This window comes from Tyto alba, unplaced genomic scaffold (genome assembly GCF_018691265.1).
Source record: "Tyto alba isolate M040663 unplaced genomic scaffold, T.alba_DEE_v4.0 Super-Scaffold_33, whole genome shotgun sequence".
Taxonomy (NCBI): domain Eukaryota; kingdom Metazoa; phylum Chordata; class Aves; order Strigiformes; family Tytonidae; genus Tyto; species Tyto alba.
The window spans coordinates 10,996,091-11,011,102 of record NW_024881308.1 but is presented as its reverse complement, the minus strand read 5'-3'; the positions used below and the strand labels follow the sequence as shown (position 1 = coordinate 11,011,102).

Here is a 15,012-nt window from a genome sequence, read left to right as displayed (position 1 = left end):
TTTTCAGGTAAAGGAAAGAAGAGAATGTGGAAAGGTGGCTCTTTGATAAATTGCTTTTTCTCCCCAAAATGTCTGCTTCCCTATGAATATTTTTGCTTGTTTGCAAAGCAAAATGACAGAAAATGAAACCTTTGCTGCTACCATGCCCACTGTGGGTTTTATACCATTTCCCTAATGTACGCATTTTCTTTTATGAATGAGTTCATCTAACAAAGTGTAGAGTCGGGAATCTTCATGATTTACTGATTTTTCTCCTCTTCAGCTGGAGATCTATAGTCCAGCCAGAGACTGGGTTATACAGAAACCCAGGTTACCGAGGTAATTCAGTGACAGCTCCCAGGGCCACTTTTACTTGGGATGTTTTGGATCTCAGCTTGCTGGAGATTTTAGCCAGCTCTAAGTTTTATAATGACGATGATGATTATTAATAATAATAATAACAACAAAGGTATTTAACTTTTCTCTCGCATTTTAAATTTAATTAAGTTCCTCAACATGGTTTAGTTTACTTGAATGTACTAATGTTAAATATTTTTCTCTTTCAAATTTACAGGTAAAATTTGGGGAGCCACAAGACCTAGACTCTCAGGAACTATTTGGATGGATATCTTCATTCATTAGTGAGTTTAGGAAGGCCTGTGCTGAAGTCGTGCCATAAGGACAACACAAGTCTTATAAAGAGGTGAGGGAAAGAGAAGCCCAGGAAACAATGTTTAAATTAATTGGTTTGAAAGTTTCTCTACTAATAAGTAGCATATAGTCAGTATATAGTCTGTACAGCAGTATACCTTGATTTTGAGAGATATTGAATTGATAATGTGTAATTTTTAAGTGATATTTGACCTGTAGGATCACAGATCACCTATGAGCCTCTCCTTCATTTTTTCTGATGTATGTGCTTTTGTAAATTGAGGTGGCTGTATGTTTAGAAAGGAGACACTATTGACATTTTATAATTTTTCTTTTTAATCTTTTCCTTTGATACCCAGTCTTCTGGCTGAATTTTAACTATTTCTTTAAATGAGTAAGTTCCTGCATGGTGATCTAATTTTTAATGATTTTTTCCATAGTTTTCTAAATAATATTTCACAAGCTTTATAATGAAGTGGGGACCTATTACCTGCAGAGGAGAATATTTAGCAAAAATTCTTGTTTGTCTGTCTTCTATTAAAGCATTCCAGCCTTAGTATGTAATGGAGAAAGTATCTTCCTGGGTGTTTGTTTTTGTTCCACTCCTCCCCTCCCCCCGCCCCGGCCTGCCCCACCTCAAACTAATGCAATACAATAGTGCTTTTTATGGTTAATGTTATGTATTCAGGTAACATACTATAGAATTCAATCAATATGTGAGATTTGCATTGGCAAGAAGAGAAAAATATCAGAGTAGCAAAATAAAAATGTGTCATGAGGCATCTAAGTAATGGATACGGGAGATAATTATCCATGGTTTTCAAAAGAGAAAATACTTCTGCTGCATTTGTTGGCTTTTACATGTTTTAAATTAGAATAATTATCTGGAGCTCAAATATATGAGAAGAAAAGGAGGCCTATAAATGCAAAGACAAAATGGATGTGTTTAACATTGAAAGCAGAAAATAGTCCTAAAAGGTCATTGTTAAAATTTGGCATTTTCTCTACCAGTTTTGCAGTGTTGTCTGAGAAAAAAATGTATTACCTGACTTATTTTAGGTCTGACTGCGCAAGTCTCACAGTGTTTGGGCTTTGATAGAAGTGCTGAATACTCTCCCTGACTTCAGTGCTAAAAGCAGTTCGGGCTAACCCCTCTGAAAGGCTTAGATGCACTTACATCTGAAAATTACATTATCACAACCCTGTCTCATCTGGCATATAAAATTTCTCTCTATCCAGCGTTTCATTTGCTGGTTTAGATATGACCACTGTGGAACATCTTGGTATTTAGAGAAAGGTCCGGTAAAGAGTCTGGGCACCCACCAGCTAGGTGCTGCAATACTTAGATTTTTAGTGCTGGTTGTGTCAGACAGTACAGGACAATCACCAGGAATACAGAGACACTCGGACACTGTCTGGAAAGTGGAGATAAAAGAAACCCAAGGTTTTTCTCTTGTCTTGGCCTCAGTATCTAAAGGGCATCGCAGGCTGCAGTTCCTGGGAGCTTACAGCTTCTGATGTGCCATGACTAGCAGCATGCCCCTATGTGAAAAGGCAGAAAAGCATTCCTGCAGTTAATGTGCCTGTCACCAAAGGCAAGGGTTTCATTTCACATCGACCTTGATAACCTGCAGTGGGAAGGGGATGCTGCTGAACCCCTGCCACCCGCTGGGGCTCCTGTTTGGAAGCTGAATCTTCTCCTGAGGGCAGGTGCACACAACTACTGTTTCGAAAAAATGAGCAGGGATCATAAGTGCTCTTTTAAAATGATAGTTCCTACCTCTATTTTGAGGAGTCAGTGGGGAAGTGGAGTCCTGCCCTGAAGGATTCAAATCCTTATAATCTTCCACTTAGAGAAGTGCTCTGGCCAAAAAGTGTGCTGAAGAGACAGTATCTCATTCCTGACCACTGAGTAATAACTCCAGGGAAATGTCTTCCACAAGAGGCATCAGGTGTTAAGCAAAGATGATGAGCAAAGCAGCAACTGCTCTTCCATCTTTGTGAGAAGCAAACTTGGCACCAGCTGTGAATGCCAATGGGCCTCACTGCTTAACTTCTCTGCCTTAAACCCATCCCTCGTCTTAGAGGATGTCTAAAAAGAACTTTGAGGAAGAGGCTTAACAGACTATGTATTTGGTATTCTTAATATCATCTTCCTGGCACCTACCTATTGTATATAGAAACTATCTCACATGAGGTAGAGGATGCCTAAACTAGAGCTCTGCATTCCAGAAACAGAAAAGTACCCAGTGGGTCCCCTCAGTTTTGTGCTGTCAGTGTTGCTGACATCCGTAAGCTCTTACATGTCTGCACTGACAAAATGCATCATTTTGGCTTCTCAACAGCCTTGTAAGGACTATGCTTCCAGTTAAAACCTGCAGTCATGTTTCTCTGAGGCAAAAGGAATAAAATGAAAAAGCAAATAGCAAAATTAGTACCCCTGACATTTATTTTACAGAAAATTATTTACAGAAACAAATAAAGGGATTTAATTTTATGGAAAATCTATTTGCTATACTTGCCTCAAATCAGCATCAGAGCAGTGACATCTGGTTGATCCTGAAGTCAGTGGCATCTATCTATGTATCAGGTGCTACAGTTTATATCACTCATTTCTGATTGAAGGAGGAAAATGAAATTCCTTTTAAATTTCTTGCATCTTTATACCACAATGCCCTATACGGTGCATATACATGCATTGTTAACAACACTTGCAGATTTTGATGTGTGTTGTTACTGCTTCAAAATCTGAACCATCTTCATTTATATGTGAATCATGTAAGATAATCCTGAATACAAGTGCCATTTCCATGGTATCAAGATCCCTGCATCCCTGAACAGCATTCGTGATGGTCATGATAAGTTTAATGTTTTTCTATCATTACGTTAGCTTAGGAGTCCTGGGAAGTCTCTTTTAACTAAATAGTTTTTTCTCTTTTTTTTTTTCATGACTTTTTTCCCCTAGTCTTTTTTCTCTATTATTATATCTAACAGCTTGTACTTGTTTTATAGCTCAGCTGGCATGGCCTCTTCCAATTAAAAATATATTCTGCACAGTAGTCAATATCTGTGTCTTTATGTGAATATCCTGGAGCATTAATTTAAAAAATTAATGTCCAAATATCTTCTTGGCAAGAAGTTCTAGCCCCTTCAGAGAGCAGGAAGCTTTCCTATGGAGTGGGAGTTTACTGAGGAGACATGTTTCAGTTTTCTCAAACAAGCCATTTCTTCAGTGCCTGTGAGTTTCAGAGACCTCCTGATTTATATGAAAAAATAAATAGACCTTGTTCCCGATCTCATTCTTTTTTCCCAAGTGTTATTTTGCATAGGACTGGGTTTTTCAAGTCTCTTAGAGTCAACTGTATTACCAAGTTTTAGTGGTATAAATAATAGTTGCTATGCTGCAACATTTATTTGGAATTATGTAGACAAGCTCTAAGTCTCTGTGTGGGTAATGTCCTTGGAATCCTTCCTTAGCAGCTGACAGTTTTATCCTGCAAACCTGTAGTCATAAAAGTCAAAGCATTGTGTGAGCCTTCTGTTTGTGGCAACTGGTACAATTGGGAGCACTCCGACAAGCAGTAATCTGCAAGAACTGTAGTATTTTCACACCTGGGTTATTTGTTTCCCTACAAAACCCACAAATCTGACATTTCGCATATTATGAAATATGAAAGCTTAATGATGATGTTATGTAACTAGTTCTGCTCAGTAAAATTCGTCTTTATTCGGTTCTGTGAAGTAAGGCTGTGGGTCAAATGCTGTACTGATTTTTTTTTTATGACAGCTCAGCTGTGTATGAACTGCTTGCTCCAGAAGGAAATCGAGATCTCTGTTGATAGTTTGTTTCCTTAAAATGTATACTACTGGTAGTATGTGCAGTACTTCAGCAAGAACAGGAAAGATAATTTCAGGATCTCACATTAGACATTAGTTGTCTTCAGCAAAAACATGATGGAGAAGCCCCACACTACAGGATTGGAGCTCCCGATAGAAATCCCTGACTTTATCTCCATGCCCCGTGTCTCAGTGTATTCAAATATGCCCCGAGAAAAGCTGTAAGAAATGGAGCTCATAGATGCACAGGTCACTGAATTGACTAGAGCTCCCAGAGGGGCCAGTGGTACATGTGTACCAGCACTCACAAGGGTTTTCCAAGAATTTACAGTTTGACATACAAATACCTTTCCCTAGAGGCAGAAATATCCCAGAGTTTCCTCAAACCAAAAATAGATGTGAAAAGCTGAGATTATCTAACACTTGACTCAGTGGAAAAAATTTATCTTCTAAAACTGGACAATTGTATTCTAGGACAGTGGCTGAACTTTGCTTTTCAGTTTTCCTATTTCTTTCCTATTTGAATTGTCAGAAGACCAGGTGACAGGCAGGGTGTGCCTTCTAATTCATATAAATGAACAGTGAAGCAAAAATAAAAATTGTGGTCACTTTGAAAGTGTTCTGTGCATAAAAGCTTTCAAGTCACTTATGTATGCTGGTCTTCTGTGTTGAATTAATGCTTTTCAAATGCAAACACCTATTGTAGGAGAAAAAAAAATGTGTTAGAGTGAATAAAAACATGGGGCCTCTAAAAGGGAACCTGTTGGGCACCCACTGTACAACAGCTAAAGCCTGAAAGTATACTTAGAAAATACTCACTCCTGTGCTTAAGAAGTTGCTGCTAATGATGACTCAGAAGCACAAACAAATTTCAAGCTGCTTGCCTTAAATAAGAATATATTAAAAAACTCAAACTGAGGGACTGCTTTAACGAAGTGCTGAGGTGCTCTGACTTAAACAGGGACTCCAAAAGCTCTTGGTAAGATCCTTCCCTGCATCATTTGCAGAAGTTATTCTGTGGATATTCATAGAACCAAGATTTTATTCACTGATTTGAAAGACATTTTCAGACTGCCAAAATGCTCAACTGTTAATTTTTGTCACCAAACTAAATGCAAATAATAATTTTTCCACTGTTGTTGCTCACTACCCAAGTAGAATGCGTCAAAAGTTGATCTGTCTACTTTATTCCCAGTGTAACAAAGAAAGGGAGAGCCTTTTAATGACAACTCTAACTCAGACTCATGGAGGTGTGAATACTTTTTGCAAATAACATTTTATTTAGCATTAACTTGAGTATTTCTCATCACAACATATTACTGCAGGACATGTGATACATCTAAGCAGCAGACTGCACTTTTGTGGGTATACACTGAAATGATTATAGGGGTTGCTAAATGTGCTTAAGCCTTATGCTTGCTGCCTGTTTACCCAAGGATGAATTTTGCCCATTGAGAATATTTTAGTCAAGGACAGTCAGCAGTAATTAAACAACAGAAAGCTACAAAGTAGGTAAATATTGCTTTAAGCTCATTTTACAAATAAGACATTTGAAACAAAAGGTTTCAGATGCAGATTTTAAGTCTCTCAATGCAATTTAAAAATGCTGCAATGTGTTTTGAAACAAATAACTGACACACTTTTGCATAAGGATAAATTAACTGGTGATGTATGTTATGGTGACATCATTTGCTCATGAGCATTGAACTAAAAAAAGAAAATAACTCCAAAGGTTATGGCCCATAAAGATCAAGTACTGATGAACATACTAAAACTCTTCTTGTAGCTCCTAGAAATTTTCCTGAACAAGCTCTTATAGGACTTCTTCTGGAATGATGCAATTATACATAGAAATTTACTCAACTCAGTTTCAAAACAGAAACTTTTCTCAGCCAGTAAATAATTCCCAGATAATGCCCTAAGTTGCTGTCATTAATGCTTAAATTGAAGTTTGTTATTTGGAATCCTGCCATTTAAAACAATCTGATGTCTCACTTTGTTGTCAGGAATTAAGCTGATTAGGAAAATTAAAAACAAACAGAATCCTTTTGATTACGGATTTACTGAACTTGCCCTGCAAAAGGACAACCCAGCTGTGATGACTCTGCTCTCCAAGCTGAAGTACAGCTCTGGCTGCATTTGGTGAAACCGCCACACGGAGCCAGCCTGGAGTGTGCAGAGCTGACAGGCGCTCCTCTGGCTCTCGTGACTTCTCATTTAGGGTCACTGATTGTACCATGTGCTGTGAAAAAGAGACATTTCAGGGAATGAAATTTAGAAAACATTTTTGATTCATTTCAGTCATTCCCACCTCTTCTCCTTGCAGCTGTGGAAAAACTAAGTTGTTGAGCTGCTCATAGAATATGACTGTCTTGAGATTGACACAGTCGGAAGGAGGAAACCTAAGTGCCAGTCACTGTTTCAAGAATCACAGAGTGGTTTGGGTTGGAAGGGACCTTAAAGAACATCTAGTTCCAACCCTCCTGCCACGGGCAGGGACACCTTCCACCAGCCCAGGTTGCTCCAAGCCCCGTCCAACCTGGCCTTGAACCTTTCCAGGGAGGGGGCAGCCACAGCTGCTCTGGGCACCCTGGGCCAGTGTCTCACCATCCTCATAATGAAGTACTTCTTCCTTATATCTAATTTAAATCTACCGTCTTCACCAAAGGCCACCAAATTTGTCAGGAATGATTTTCCCTTTGTTAAGCCATGCTGGCTGTCACCAATCACCTCCTTATGTTCCATGTACCCCAGCAGAGTTTCCAGGAGGATTCGCTCCATGATCTTGCTGGGCACAGAGGCAAGACTGGCTGGCCTGTAGTTCCCCAGGTCTTCTTTTTTTCACCTTTTAAAAATGGGGGCTATGTTTCCCCTTCTTCAGTCAGTGGGAACTTCAGTGGGCTGCCACAACTTCTCAAAGATGATGGATAGTGGCTTAGCCACTTCATCCACCACTTCCCTCAGGACCTGCAGATGCATCTCATCAGGTCCCATGGACTTGTGCACCTTCAGGTTCCTTAGATGGTTTCAAACCTGATTTTCTCCTACAGTGGGTGGTTCTACATTCTCCCAGTCCCCGCCTTTGCCTTCTGCATCTTTGACGATGTGTCTGGAGCCCTGGCCAGTGAAGACTGAGGCAAAAAAGTCATTGAGTACCTCAGCCTTCTACATATCCTGGGTGACCATATCTTCTGTTTCCTTTTAGAGAGGGCCCACATTTTCCCTAGTCTTCCTTTTATCACCAATGTATCTAAAGAAACTTTTCTTGTTGCCCTTGATGTCCCTGGCCAGATTTATTCCTATCAGGGCTTTAGCTTTCCTAACCTGATCACTGGCTGCTCGGACAGTTTCTCTGTATCTCTCCCAGGCTACCTGTCCTTGCTTCCACCCTCTGTTGGCTTCTTTTTTGTGCTTGAGCTTGTCCAGGAGCTCTTTGTTCATCCATGCAGGCCTCCTGGTGTTCTTACCTGACTTGCTCTTTGTTGAGATCCATCAATCCTGAACTTGGAGGAGATAAAATGTTTGTATATTTTTATATCGAAAATCCATTGGTTAAAATAAAGACCCACCATTGGTACAGCGGCCAGAGCTCCCATCTACCGCTCTTCAAGACAAAGCTGTGGGCTATAGACTGAGGAGCTGAAACCCCTAAAGTCTGATTTCTGTGAACGAGATGACTACGCTTAGATCTTGGATCCAGTTCTGGGGAGCAAATGCACAAAAGTTACGCAGAGCCTGTGTTTTAGGTGTGTAAATCCTTTCTATTAATTTTTCTCTCCATTTCTGCAAGCAGGAAGGCTGTTCTGACACCATCCTCAAAGGACTGGAATATATGCAAAAAATAGCTTCTGTGTTAAAGCTTTTTTATCTGAATCCTTTGAGACTCAGCTAAATGCTTATTAGCATTCATCTTGATGAACTCATCCCATAGAAAAACCTTGAGCAACCACAGAGAAAGCTCAATGTAAAGCAGTCAGTGAAATTTTGTTACCTGCTGAAAGAGAGGTAATGTTTCAAGATGAAAATCCCATAGATTTGGATTGATGTAACACTGGGAAGCAAGGCACAGCATGTTAAGAATGGAAGTCTCAGAGAAGGACACCCTTGTCAAGTACTCTGACCCCAAAGTGGTTACTGAATACTATCTGCTCTTCAGAAGCTCTTACTGCTTGGACATTTGTTTAATTTTCTTTCTGTTTTGCCTAGTATTGTTTTTGGTTTTTTTTTTTTTTTTTTTTTTTTTTTTACATATTTTGATAGCTTAATTGGAGAGAGAAAAAAAAAAAAATGTGTTTTAGCAGAATCACGGAATAGTGGAGACTGGAAGGTACCTCTGGAGGTCATTTAGTCCAGAGCAGGGTGCCCAAGACCAGTGTGGTTTTTGAATACCTCTGATGAAGGTGAAGATTTCACAATTTGTTGGTGAGTTTACCATTTCTAGAAGTTATTAGCTGACAGTGACCAAAAGAAAAAAAGAATATGAGCTCAGGACCCTCATTTCCTTAAGAAAAAATGTTAAAAAAATGTCAACAAATTGCCACTTGGGAAAGATACCTACCAGCCAAGGGAGAGAACCTGGTGGGTTTGATAGACTTGATTCCTTAGCTGTGAAATATATGTATTGCTTTCTTCCCTGCATCTTTTTAAAGCATTCACTACCACAAAGGTAGATAATAGATATTTATTGCTCTTGACAGCTTTGCTTGGACAGTACCAGAAATGTCTGGTAAAAATTACTCAGTGACACATCCAAGAAATTATTCAAACTTAATGGAGAAATGCTTTTAAAAGACTTGAATTTTTTCTACCCCAGAGGTGGCTGCAGTTCATCTATAAGGAGTTCTAGATTACATATGGTTAATTATACAATGTTGGCATCCTCTGGGATGAAATTGCTTTCCTTAGAAAGTTTAGAGGGGAATTGAAGGAAGGCTTCTACCCCAGCTCCTGCAGTGCTGTGTGTTTCCCATGCACTGGCTGATAATCTTCAATAGTATTGTCTTGTTTGGCCCTCAATGGTAAATGCATGGTTTCCAGGATATTTTCTGTGGACACGGTTTGTAAAGTATCACATATGCTTACAAATAATACTGAAAAGTGCTATTCATGAGCAATTATGAGAATTTACCTTTTGGATTAATGGACAAGCGTTGCAGGACACATTTGGAATGTGTTTTATCCTTCATGTCACTGGCACAATTTTCAGATTAAGAAATGTTGGAAGGCTGGAAGATGGAAAAACTAATTTAATGTTTCTGTACTGCAGTAGCGATGTATGCACAGCACAGAGGAACGCTGCAAATGTGGTGTCAAGCTTTTTAGAGGGTTGAGATGTATCTAACATGATCTTACTATTTCAATCAAACTTCAGGGTTTGAGGATTTTTTGTCCTTATCCATATATGATACTTCAACAGGCATATTTGGAGGAGTCTAGTATCAACATCTGAGGAATGACTGCTTATGCATGGCTGTCTCTTGCAAAAAACTAAAACAAACAAAAAATAACAAAGCAAAACACTGTAATCCCCACTGCTTTTCTTGCCACGTAATTTCTGTGACATCAGTTTTAAACATTTATAGGGACATGTGATCAGAATGCTCAAATGTGAAATCATTTAAACTATGATTTAAATCCAGACCAAGAAGCAAAATGCTTTTCTGCTAGCATTCCATTTTAAACAGATGCAGGAGAAGCACTGTTTAGACTTGCTGGAGGCAAATAAGCCTTAGAGAAAGTCTTGCATTGCTTTGCTTTGATTAGAAATCATCACAATATTTAACCAGATTAATCAATTCCCACCTGCTATAAAGTCAGGCTACTCATACTTTATGTTCATCTCTAAATACGTTGCTAACTTATAGATGAAAATTATTACACCAACTAATGACGTCAGAAATAACTTAAAAAAACAAAACCAAGCATCCTTTCTTCTAAAATTGCCTATTAAGCTTTACTTCCAGACCACTTCAGGTAATGGTACAAATATACAAGAAAGTGAAATTTGGTCCTGAATCCTCAAGCAGGTAAACAAGAGAGACACATACGGTAAAAGACTTACTATTCCAGCTGCTGGAATAGTGGGGTAAGTTATACAGTATTATTTCTTTTCTCTGATTTAAAAGCTCATGTATTCATTTTGTAACCCATTATTGATTTCTAACCCACAATTGTGAACTGCAAATATTAGAACCAAATAGACACTTGATGTTAAATATTTTGCAGGTTTAAGTTACATAAATTATATGCACTCCCTAAGTTATCCCCACAATTTGTAGAAGAAAATGTACATTAAGGTTATAATATCTGCCATCAAAATGATCTGTTAACAAATCTGTAGACAAAATTACATGTTGGTTTTAAAAGATGTACGCTTTTGGGAGAACAGCAGAAACAAGGTTTGAGATACTGTGTTTTGCTTCTGAAAGACTGAAGTAAAATTTAGACACTTTGAGGTTTTTTGCACATTTGAAGTCACAAATAATTTCTGGAAAGGTCAAATTTCTAGAGGAAATTTCTAGAAGAATTGGGGTCAAATTTTCTCCTCTCCTGTTAGCTCTGCTGAACCCTAGCAAAACAATTGAAAAAGAAAGGAAAAAAGTAAAAGGGAATGAAAGGCAAGTGGAAATGTTGAAACTCCCACAACAAAACAATTGCCAAGATTTTTCTCTGGAAGTTTGTTCTTCAGAAGTTAGCCAGCGTTTAATCATAAAAAGTCTGTAGACAAAACAAACTTCTCTCCTTTTCTCAAGAAGGGATTCATTTGGCCTAAGACCATTTCTTTCTTTGAAGTGAAAAGTACACTTTTGGGGGTTGATCCCCAAATAGTTTTGTTCCATTAAACCTTTTATTTGGTTAATTAATTTTAAAGAAATGATTTATTCAGTCAGCTTTGCTCGGTCAGACCTCTCCCTATGGAGCACTCCTGTGGTTGTTGCACTACTGTGCCGTCCCAACTTGCTGCAACATGGCAACTGCAAGCAGCTTGACCGCTGCAGAAAGGTTAAAAAAACCTGTTGGAGGAGTGGAGAATAATTGTTGGAAGCCATATACTGGGGAGAAGAAGTAAAAAAAAAATGCCATGGCACATTTCTGTCCCAGTCGCCAAGATGTTTCTAGAGATTTGGAGGGCTGTGCCCAGCTTTGGAGATTTGCTTTTATGATACTTATTCTAAAATGAGAGGAGAGGAACCAGATACTTGGAGGTACCACGCTCCGATTTTTATATGTTTCCCAATAGTATGTGGATGTAGCAGGACCATCTGATATGATCCATGCTGCAAGGAGGTTGGAAACTAGTTTGAGCAGCAAACGGATGCAATGAAAGTTGGTAAGTTAAAAAATGGAACTTACGATATATAAAAAAAAATTAGTTTTTTTCTTCTGTTGGCACATCTCAATAGATGGCACTAAAAATCCTAATGCAAAGCCATTCCCTGTGGCTTCCTCCCTGAATATCATCATGTCTTCCAGTCAATCCACTCCCTTTAAATATCAAACAAGCAATACAGCCAATGGCTAGTCTCTTAATTCGCTACCTTAGACACTTCTTTTAATGCAAATTATTCCCTCAGCAACGCTATTTTTAGTTTTTCATTGGCCCTTGCTATGAAAACCACTTAGTGAGAAATTTATCTGGGACAAATTCTCCTGAGAGGAAGTAATCTGTGTACCTCAATTGATGTAGAAGGAGATGCACTAAATTACACCACTTCAGGATCTAATTTTTCTGTGGTTTCCTTGACACCAAATTAGAAAACTATATCCACAAAATTTATTCAACTGTTTTAGCTAAATTGACTGCCAGCAGATTGCTGAATCCTTTGCAAACTCCATCCTGAGTTCACTGTAACCACCTTGCTCGTGAAACAGGCTCTGAAGATTGGAGCAAGTAACAAACCATGTTCCTTCCCTTTCCCTTCTGCTAAAAGGGAAAGATTTTACTGCAAGGCTATTTTTCTGATTTTCTGACCGTATCATCTGATATTATTCCATTTGGGTAAAAATCACACTTCTTGCCTCATTAAAATGCAATTGAAAATCTGAGGCCATTGCATTTTGTGTTTCACAAAATTATTTATTTCATCAAATTGCACAAATGTATCAAGTAAATTAGTTGGAAACATGAAAAGAACAGCTTTTTTTTATCTTTTCTAGACATGAACTGAAATGCAATAGTAAAACAAGAATTAAATTTTACTTTACAACATGTTATGTAGCTGCAAGTACCTCCTATAAAGGCAGTTAATGTATGGAAGTTGATTTTACGGTCATAGTCCACCAAAGCCCTGTTTTTACAAGAGGGTTAAACATGTACATTAGAAAGAGACTTACTGTAAATATTTTGAATAAACACAAGAAATGTTAAATTACTTGTGGATAGCCCAGCCAAGATTAATGATGAAATCTACTGGCCTATTGATGTTGCAAACAACTGACTCCTACCTAGGATCTATGAAGGAATAAAAAGAACTTACAGCGTCAAATTTTGCTCTCAGTTTTACACTGATGTAAAGCCAGACTAAGTCTGTTGGACTCAGTGTAACTGTGGAATATTTCCAGGTGTCTATCAGAGAGGAACTGCAGAAACATGCTGCTGTAAGGGAGTTGTGGAATCTGCCCATGAGCATTTCAAACCTTGATTTTCACTTTGTGCTTGGGCCTGAAGTGTGCTCAGGTTTGCAGTATTGGCCAAATAGAAGGTTTGACTGTGTAAGAAATGCTGAATAAAGACCTCAAATGCCAATGCTGTCAGCATATCTGAACAGTTTTACCTTTACACACATGCCCCCATCCTGCTGACTTCAATTTCCTAATCGCCTCTAAAATTCATACAGAATTTTAAAATCCTGTTTTCTAAAATAGCCATCAAAATACAAATGTGTTATATCAGAGCGTCAGGAAAATTAAAGAATCACAGTATGAGTAGACAACTGTTTTTCACTTGTTTCTCTGTTATGCTACTTTAGAAAGTTTAAAAAAGTAATTGAAGATGGAGTGGAATGAAGAGAGGTACATTAAAACAGGTAAACACACAGAAAGTTTACTTAAAAAGCCATGCAGGATTGGCTTTTAGGTGAAAATAAAACAAGGAAAATCTAGGCTTGATTCTGCATCTGTCTGAATTAAATTGCAAAACCTTTTGTTCATTTTAATCATTCCAGCTATATGCATATGTATGATTGAAAATTTTATTATATTCCTATAGGATCTCTTTGCATTATATGCCTAAATAAATGAAGTGAAATTTACTTTGTAAAATATTTGCGGAATCTTCTTAAGAACCATTAAGCTCATTAGCCAGGTGAATTCGTTTTGGATTCATCCAACAAACTGTGTAACTAGCTGAGAGCCACAGGGCCAGCTGTCTAAAAGACAAGTTAGTCTGTACGGGAGCCAACAGCCAGATGGAGATGACAGCCAACTCAGGAAATACAATATGAATGTCAAAAGACGGTAAAAAGTCTGACCACTGAGCTCCATAAACACAGGTTTGAATTGTCATCAGTATTCTGCCTTTGATTTCAGCCTTTCTGCCCCGCTCCCCCCCCCCCCCCCGCACTGGTTCACCTCCCGCGTCCTCATTAGGATGAGTTCAGCAAAAAGCCAAGTAGAGCAGCACTGGAGCTGGGGATTTAATCCTACGAGGAGGCTGATGGGTGCTCAACCAGCTCACTACAAAACCGTGTTACACACTCAGCAAACAGAAAGCTCAGCTTGACAGAAGGGAAATATAATTAGGATAAAGAAAAAAGAAAAGCAGAGGAAGGAGGGCTCCCATTACTGAGGGGTTAGTAGAATTCATAAGGCCTCTAGACACAAGCAAGAAGCTCAAAAGCAAGAGAGGAAGTCTGAGGCAGATTATTTCTCCCTTTTGTAAGTCAAATGACTAATTATACAAAGGAAGATGTTTTTTTTGAAAAAGAGATTTGAAAGGTATCATGCAATATTGATACAGAAATTGTATTTAATGCAGGTTTACAAGCTAAGAGGTAAAAGAAAATGTAAATGTAAACATGGTGTTTTCTCCTTATTCTCCCTGAGGTTCTTCCTTCTGTCAGAAAGACACCTAGCTCCCCTGCCTTGGTGCAGAAAATTCCCTGTGCAAGGGCAAAATACTTCCAACTGGGGACAGTTTTAGACTTCCACAGTATGTGTCCAGAAAGGTAAAGAAACCGTGAGCTTAATCTAACTGAATTTCCATTCTTGAACAGTGTTGCTATTTATTTTACTCATTTTTCTTTCAAAGGAAGAAAAAAAAAAAATCTCTGTTAGAAGGAGCTGGATCAATACTAAGAAATTCTTTGTCAGATAAAATAAGAATGATCATTAACCTTGCTGCTTATGAATTAAATGCAAACTTTGCTTTTCAGCTCGTCTTTCCCACAGCATCCCCAGCAAACTTCCCTCATTTTGTACAGAAACAACCCAGCCCAACCACCCAAACAAACACTGTTACTAACATTTTTCAAGCCCTCTTCCTGCTGTGTGGGTGGGAAAAAAAGGAAGAGGTATTGTGTGATATGGTTCAGGTATTCTGGTGAC

At 38.4% G+C, this 15,012-nt stretch overlaps 1 protein-coding gene across 2 annotated transcripts in view; it reads left to right on the top strand.

Annotated features, from left to right (window-relative positions):
* Positions 1 to 15,012, top strand: part of LOC104369575 (delphilin) — a 61,055-nt gene that overhangs the window by 41,845 nt on the left and 4,198 nt on the right. The window contains exon 17 of one of the 2 annotated variants that reach the window (XM_032993581.2): positions 554 to 682. In XM_032993581.2, the coding sequence (XP_032849472.1) occupies positions 554 to 658 (105 nt within the window). In that variant the 3' untranslated portion in view covers positions 659 to 682. Of the gene's footprint in view, positions 1 to 553; positions 1,206 to 15,012 lie in introns of those variants that run through there. The other variant, XM_032993580.1, reaches the window with a different exon arrangement.